The following is an 8,712-nucleotide window of genomic DNA, read 5'->3' as shown; positions in this document are numbered from 1 at the left end:
ATGCTTAGATTTTCACTGGGAGTGACCAGGATCAGAAATAAGTATTTCGGAGGCCGGGCAGTTTGGATGTGTTCAGAGGAACAATGGTGGATATACCTTCTAGAGAGACGAGTCATAGATTTAGTGAAGGACATACAGACGGTTGACGTGACAGAAGAGGTTGCTAGGATGGGTTGAGATGGAAGCCAATATGGCGAGCCCTAAATGGTAAATGGCCTGTATTTGTATAGCGCTTTTACTAGCCCCCCCTAGGGACCCCAAAGCGCTTTACACACCCAGTCATCCACCCATTCACACACTGGTGGAGGCAAGCTACAGTTGTAGCCACAGCTGCCCTGGGGCAGACTGACAGAAGCGAGGCTGCCATATCGCGCCATCGGCCCCTCTGGCCAACACCAGTAGGTGGTAGGTGAAGTGTCTTGCCCAAGGACACAACGACCAGGACTGTCCGAGCTGGGGCTCGAACCGGCAACCTTCCGATTACAAGGCGAACACCCAACTCTTGAGCCACGATCGCCCCTATCGGCCCTAAAGGAACACCAGAAGACAGAAAGTGAAGGTGCTGACACAGAGGAATAGTGTAAGATTGAGGGTTTCCAGGAAGGCCTCCATAGGGGGACATGGTCCTAAAAGGACCTTAATTCCTTATGCGACAAATAAGGTTTTAATTTGCATTAAAATGTCCTAAAACAATTTTTCGTAAGATTTTAAATGCTTAAAGTAGATGAAGTGAGACTGAAGTGTAATAGTGTAATGTAACTGGTATTCAAGCATGTGGCTTAACCCTTTAAACGCTAACCTAATTTACCCTTTAAACCAGGGATGGGGAACTCCAGGCCTCGAGGGCCGGTGTCCTGCAGGTTTTAGATGTGTCCTTGATCCAACACAGCTGGTTTAAATGGCTAATTTATCTCCTCAACATGTCTTGAAGTTCTCCAGAGGCCTGGTAATGAACTAATCATTTGATTCAGGTGTGTTGACTGAGGGTGAGATCTAAAGCCTGCAGGACACCGGCCGTTGTCCTGCGGGTTTTAGATCAGAAACACACATTTTTATAAAACTGTAACACATTAACTGCACCAACATGTGGTTTAAAAAGAAGAGACAACCTTCATGTTTACCTTTTTTATTTGACCTTTTTACATCTATGCACACTGAGTCGTTTTTATTACAGTTACTTCAGCTGCAGCTGAAATATTGCATATTAAACACATTCGGTGCCAGCTCGATGATTATTCGTACATTTTTTTTACCCAAACAGTCGCAGAACATATCGATTCGTCATGGCTTGACCGACACTGCATCAGAGGAACAATCATCTGAAATAAATACAGAGAACATGAACCGTTTTTCCACACAAAGCTGCAGAAACGAGCCTCAGACTCTGCAGTCCTGAGCACAGACGATTTAGATTTCCAAGATTTTCCCATGTGAGATAAGTAGGAGTAAAACTCTAGCACAGAAATAAACAGTGTTACAAGAAATAATTTATACAACCAGTTTCCAAATTCCTATGTTCAAAAGGACAAAGCAGCGTAGGGAACAATAATGTCTTTCCTTCACACACCAGTCTCGACCTGGAAATCGGTTTAATTTTGTTCATAGCCACACTGTAGACTGCCTGATGAATGAGAACGGAAAAAACCTAAAGTAATTCAAAAATATGTGGATGAAATTAGAAGACTAGCTGGATGAATATGTGCGGATTTCTCCTTTAACCGTACTCTGAAGATGTGACTTTTCTGTTCCTTAAAATTAACAAAACAAGATCAAGTGTTTCAATGATATTGTTGTTGCAGTTCGTCTATTTCACCACTAGAGGCCAGTAAAAATGACAGACCTTTAAACAAGAGCAGATTTGATCCACAAAAGCAGCTCTGTTAATGATGGAGTCAATTAAAAACCCACTCACAACAATTAACAGGTTCAGGTACAGGAAGTTGAGTGACCACTACAAGACCTGGCGGTGGTCGTCTTCTCGTTTCTGGTCGCCGTCCTTCAGGAGCTTTTACTGTTCAGTGTTTATAAGGCTTAGCGTTAAGACCCTCGTGGTTGAGCGTGGCGCTCTCCATGCGTCTGTACCAATATTTCACTTTGGTGTTCGCCATCATGTCATCAAACGCCTGCAGGCCATCCATCACCCTCAGGACTCCAAACACTGACTGTAACAGAAGAGCACAGGTGCAAAGCCTGAAGGTTAAAATTGTGGATGCTTGTATGAAACATGTCCAGAGTTTCAAATAATTAGGCAATCCTTGTGAGCCAAAAGCTCAGGGACTGGTCGAAATGCCGTATTTCAGGGTTTTTTTTCTGCTCTTGGATCTCTGTGATGATGTAAAGGAGTGGATATAATGGACTGTATACTAAAGATGGACATAGTGAAGACATTTTGTCGTGTTTTTAAATTGGATGTTAGAATTGTGAGGCGGATCTACATGCTCATTGGCTAATGGTTGTCAGTCACACAGTAAAGTGTTCCATCCAGTGTTATCTGCCTGGTTTTGTTGCATAAAGTAACTAAAATAAACATTCTAAAATTGTGTAATTAAAAAGTTACTTTTACAGTAACAATAAACCTTATGCTTTAAAACAAGCACAAATACAAAGAGTAACTTTCTTGATGGCACTCACATTGATGTGAACACCAGCAAGAAAATGATCCTTTTGAACTACAGATGTTTAAAGGAAAGTACACACATTTTTGTAAACGTAGAACAAACTGGGCACCAATGCAGCGCCTCCGTCTGGGGGAGTGTAACCAAGTTAGTTTTGTAACTTGGTTTTAAAGTTATGTTAAGGGTTAACTTAGCGGTAAGAGGCTTGAGAGGGCAATAATGGGATTGAATGTCCTCACAATGTCAATCAAACCAACATGGATCAACGTATATGTAGGCCCCGCCCCCAACATGCAGCATGGAGCAGACAGTAGTCATCGCAGGGGAAACGCTGATAACAGAAACCAACTTTTAGCCAAAATAAGATGAGAACAGCTCATCCACACAACATTAAACTTGTCACAGCACTTATTCAGCTCGTCAGCGTCACACCTGCCGAGTGTTAAGTGAGGTGGAGCAAATCAACAGCTGGAGATGCACAACGAACAGGCACGTGGACAAAATATTAGTAATCTAGACCTAAAATTTGTATTTGAGGCCATCAGTGCATGTTTTCTAAAACATCTGCAGAACAAGATGTATTTATTCAAGCACCTGCTGACCATTACAAGAAAACAGGTTTAAGTTGCTTCAACACTGGCTTCACTTTTCAGACCTGAAAACGACCTCGTTCTGTCTCTATCAGTCTGTGGTGAAGCTTTAATCAGGCTAATTTATGTACATTAAATTAGTAACAAGCCTAAGTTGGACCCTAGACCAAGCCTGAGCTGGACCTAAGCTGCGTTTCCTCACCAGGTCTGCCAGGTTGGGCTGATCTCCACCCATGAACTTCCTATTCTTGCCAATGGCTGCCACCCAGTCGTTGACAGCCTTGTAGAGATCCTCCCTGACGTCGTCCTGCAGATTGTGTCTGTGGGGTCAAAGGAGTGAAAATTAATACCTCGCGTCCCCAAAAACCTTAAAATGACCAGAAACACGATAGCCTGTTATCTAACACCACATACCGACTTTTCAGCCTTTTGGAGATGACAAACATGGCCGCAGCGCCAACATATTTGGCGAAGAAGCCTTCAAAAGTACCAAACTTGCCCTCGCGTACGATATAGTCGAAGGAGGCCAGGGCCTCGTTGGTGGTTCGGTACACGTTGGGAGATATGAGGTGTACGAGCCAGTCGTCAGCCCACTGACGCCACTTCATCTCCTCTCTGAAAGCAGAGCAGAAAACATTTACGATCCACAGAAAAGATGGAGTCACGGTCTGATGCGGACCACGTGACTTTAGTTTGGAGAAAACTCCACCACCACCACATATTCATGCAGATTTACGATTTTTCCTCATCACACAGATCTTTATTAGAATGATGAAAACAGAAATCTCCCATTGCTAAAAGTAGAGGCTTCATATCAGCTGACCAATCACAAGCCTGAGAGCAATAATGCTCCACAGCCTTTGGGTTACACCCACGTGCTACCTTTCAAAATAAGAGTCCACTAATAATTGTGTGTGAGAAACAGGGCTTGGCTTACTTCTGCATTTCCTTCTGTGGGTAAACTGCGACGGTCTCGCCCTCGCTCAGCATCAGCCAGTACTTGTTGTTGTACTCGATCACCTCCTTCCCCCTGTCATTCACCGACTTCATCTCCGGGTAGCAGCGAAGGATGTCGGACATGCTCTTCTTCCTGCAAAAAAACCCCCAAGGTAAAGATTTTTTTTTTCTTATAAAGACGGCACAAATTTAGATATTTTATCTTTAAGAATGGAGTCCAAATAAGATCAGCTCATGCAACCTGTGTGAGGACACCTGTCAGTCAACAAAGTGATGCCTCCAACTCAATTATCCAGGTGGATGAGCCCCACTAAGAACTGTTATGAAGAGAGAAACTATCCACTCTGTTTTTTGACAATATATTTCTAGTGTACAGTTTGACCATTTAACACGGGGCATCTACAGTGACGTGCTCACTTTTGGATCCAGCCTCATGTGGCCACAAGAGGAACTGCAGTTCCTCTTGTGGCCACACTGGCTTACTGATGCCATTTCAAGACAAAAACACTGAGCTGGATATAAATCACATCCAGGTGTATTCCACACCAAAGGAAGTAAGAATGAACCATTAAATTATGTTTTTACAATTAGTATTAAATAACAGCACACTTGCTGCGGTGGGTCACTTAACTCCCCCCAGAAATTTTACAACTGTTTTTCTTAAAATATTAACCCAAGCATCCAAACTGTGAGGCTTATTTAAATGTATTGTGTTGGTATTTCTTTGGAAACCAAAATAAGAAACCCTGCCCTCAGAACACGAGACCAAGGATTTAACTAGTCGAATAACAATCAGCATATTTTCTAAATTCTAATATTTTCTCAGTAAAATATAGAAATAAACTTTAACTTTGTCACATACATCAAGTACAATAATAACATTATAATAACATTTTTAATAACAAGACTTTTAAAATTGTTTTTTCTGCATTTTAGTTTTAATGCTCTGATCAGGGTGGGATGTATTTGAACCACAGAGTTTCACACCTGAGATTTTATAGATTATTTTACACTATCAAATTATTTCTCAGAGCTTTATTTGAAGTGATTAACAGAAAATATAAACAAAATTCCTCATGAAATAACAAGTGAAGGAAGTCACAACTTACTTGTTGACTAAATAGGTCTTGAGCGAACTGATGATGACAGACGAGTCATTCAGTTGCTGCAGATTTAAAAAAGGAAATAGAGCAGGACATGATGGTTTGAAGGGTTTCACAGGAAAAACCGACACATTTTTAGGTACTTAATTAGAGACTAGACAAAGGTTTCTTTTCTTTTTTTTGTGGACATGCTTTTCTTTATTTTCTGTCATACAAATTCTGTGAGTAAGTGACTCCTGTGAGCCAGAAGCCCAGTCCTCAGACTGCTCTTAGTGTTAGGATTTTAAGACAATATCCTTAAAATAGTATAAAATATATAATTTGTGGTGAGTGAGGGTTATGAAGACATGCCAGAAATTAAAATCTGTCTGAATGTTTGACAAAAACATAACAAGTCTTAACTTTGTTCTCTCAACAGTCCCCCCCCCCCCCCATCTCAAAGATTTAAGATGACATCAAATGTCTTACCACCTCACCATCCACCATCAGGATGGGCACCTTTCTGTAGGTAGACCACTTAATCTCCTTCCTCATCACCGGGTTCACCTCCACGATCTCATACGGCAGCCCGTGGTAGTCCAGGAAGGCTCGCACCTTGCTGCAAAACGGGCAGGTCTTGTACTGGTACAGGGTCAGCTGCAGACTGCCTCCTGGAGCCTGGAAGGAGGCAGCAGAGGAAAGGAGAGCGCTATGAGGCTAAAGTATGTGGACACTTAAGAGCTGCCACCCCCAGCTTGGCAAAGGGCAGCTAAAAAGAATGCAAGCTTATTTTTCTGTCCATCTTTTATACTGTCAATGGATCTGAAAGAACTAATGCTACTCCACAACAGGCTAACGGAAGCTGGCCAATCAAAAGAAAGTGGGCTTTTAATAAGAGGTGTGGGGCAGGAGGTGTTTAAAGAGGCAGGACCTTAATATAGCTACTGAGGGGGAGCATGAGAGACCAGTATGAGATAAGGATTATTATGAACTGTGAATTATGCAAAGCTAGTGGTGCTTGATAAGGTGATAATACTGCTTATAAATGCTAAGTTAAACCTGCAACACGTTGCAGGTGGTGAATAGAATAGAATACCTTTTATTGTCACTATACACATGCACAATGAGATCTCCTACTCAGTGCAGATGTGTGGGAAAAGAAAGGGTGGAAAAGAGAGGGTGAGGTGCACAATTCTGCAGCACTATATAAATATTATATATATATATATATATATATATATATATATATATATATATATATATATATATATATATATAAAAAACAGTATTCCAAATGACAACAGCCAAACCATGTGCAAGAACACCTCAAGGCTTCAAGAGCAAACGTTTGTGAAGCACAGTGACTGCAAAGGTTTATTGCTGATGGCTATTACAGTTGTGCATGCACAGATAAAGGGGATCCAGGCCCAGAGTTTGGAAACATTTGCAGACACACAGACAGTGTTGGGGAGTAACGGAATACATGTACCGCCGTTACTTATTTAAAATACAAAATATGAGTAACTGTATTCCGTTACAGTTACCGTTTAAAAAGGTGGTATTTAGAATACAGTTACTTTGTTGAAATAAATGGATTACACGGCGGTACTTCCCTGTTTCATATTGTGGCGGGTCAGGACTGTTTGGGTTTTGTTTGACAGCTACGTTCTGTTGTTCCAGGTGGCAGTTACGGTTGCCATGGTTACAAGGTGACGCTCTCTCTCTGTGTGTTTCCTGGGTGAGAGAGCGTCTTTTTGTTGTTGTTGTGCTAAGCTAATAGGCAGAATGCTACAGGTATAGCTCTAAAGAATGTAGCATCATGGGCAGTGTAGTCCGTGCTGCAGGGAGAATGGACTGCCATACACGTTATGTGTCTGTGAGCGAGGGAGGGAGAAAAAGGAAAAGTACGAGCTGTCATCGAGCAGAAACGGGAGCTGGAAGCATGTAAATATAATAATAACCACTGCAGCCAAGAAGAGTGCCTGACGAGCCCAGCTGTAAGTAAGCTATTAAGACTCGACTGTACGCTGTGTTCGTGTTTTCCTCCGAAACAATAAGTTCCGTTGGAGCAGCCTTTCAACGCCTCTCTCTGTCTCTGCTAGCAAAGTTGACCCAGACAACAAAGTAAAGCTAGTTTTCAGCTACGAGCCCGACACGAACCCACCGTATTAGCCAGAGGTCCCTTTACTACGGTTCGGAGCCGCGGACCTTCAGTAACAGTAATAAATCACAGCAATAGTACATTCATGTAGTTGTAAACAGCATGATAATATATTAAGCAATCCAAAGTATTCAGAATACGTTACTCTCATTGAGTAACGTAACGGAATACGTTACAGAATACATTTTGGGGCATGTATTCTGTAATCTGTAACGGAATACATTTTAAAAGTAACCTTCCCAACACTGCACACAGACAGCAGTGATCCACAGCATTTCTCCAGCCACTAACACACCGTAAAGCAGACCGCCTGTAGTTCATACCGAGCAGATCCCGTAAAAGCAAAACGTTACAGATAAATCTGTAAACTTAATTTTAAAACTAAACAACAGCGCATTTTGAAAGCTTTTATTGTGTTTCTACTCCAGTAGAAACACAATAAAAGGCAGTATTCATTAGAAGTGACAGGTGTCCGCAGCAGCTGGGGTCTGACAAGTGACCCGGGCTGCACACACCTCAGGCAGGTGAGCTTACTGCAGGCAGACGGTGATGATCAAAGACACCCACTTACCTCACTGACCTTCCTCTCCTCCTCGGCCAGGTGCTGCTGGACGGACAGCTTCACAGTCTGATATAAACCCAAACCTCCACCCAGCAGGAAGGCGCAGCCCAGCACCCTGCCTCCCCCTTGGCGCACACCGGAGAGCAGTTTGGACCGGAACCCCGCTCCGCCGGTGCCGTACGCCCTCCTGGATCCGTGCGCGCCCACATTCCCCAGCAGGTAGGAGAAGGCGCCGGACCGACGGGCTGCTGGAGACTCTAGAAAAGACAAGCCGACCTTAGTGAGTGTTCTGGCGCAGGAGGCTGCCATGTTGGCTTTACATAAAGTCCCAGAATGCACCACGAGGGATAGGGGTTTGAGCTGAGCCTGTCAGGGTGTGTGCCGCCCCTAGTGGCGTGCAAAGGCAAAACCTGAGAAAAGGTGCAATAAAAAGGGAACCAAGGGGGCAAAAAGACATCAAATAGATGCAAAACCGCTAAATGATGAACAGAGAAAAGCAAAATCACCACAAAGAGATATAAAGTAACTGTAAAGAGACAAAAACAAACAAACAAGCAGAGTTAGAGAGGTCAGGTTGAGATGGTTTGGACATGTGCAGATGAAAGATGGTAACTTTACTAGATAAATGATGTTGAATGTGGAGCTGTAAGACAGGAGAAAAAGAGGAACACCTCAGAGGAGGTTCATGGGTGTAGTGCAGAAGGCACGCAGAAGAAGATGCTGGGAATAGGGAAAGGGTGAGATG

The 8,712-nt window shown here is 42.9% G+C and overlaps 1 protein-coding gene across 1 annotated transcript; it reads right to left on the bottom strand.

Moving 5' to 3' along the window:
- Positions 1-1,110: 1,110 nt before the first annotated feature.
- ptges2 (prostaglandin E synthase 2) lies at positions 1,111-8,292 on the bottom strand. The gene is made up of 7 exons (XM_006797701.3): positions 7,977-8,292; positions 5,734-5,922; positions 5,272-5,327; positions 4,143-4,295; positions 3,620-3,820; positions 3,408-3,525; positions 1,111-2,162 (listed from the first exon to the last, which is right to left on the bottom strand). The coding sequence occupies exons 1-7, from the start codon at positions 8,274-8,276 to the stop codon at positions 2,016-2,018; spliced, it is 1,164 nt and encodes a 387-aa protein (XP_006797764.3). The 5' UTR covers positions 8,277-8,292; the 3' UTR covers positions 1,111-2,015.
- Between the last annotated feature and the right edge of the window lie 420 nt (positions 8,293-8,712).

Source organism: Neolamprologus brichardi, chromosome 12, assembly GCF_056152115.1.
Source record: "Neolamprologus brichardi isolate AB-2024 chromosome 12, ASM5615211v1, whole genome shotgun sequence".
NCBI classification, from domain to species: Eukaryota; Metazoa; Chordata; class Actinopteri; order Cichliformes; family Cichlidae; genus Neolamprologus; species Neolamprologus brichardi.
The sequence above is the reverse complement of the archived record's forward strand: the minus strand, read 5'-3'. Positions and strand labels throughout refer to the sequence as shown.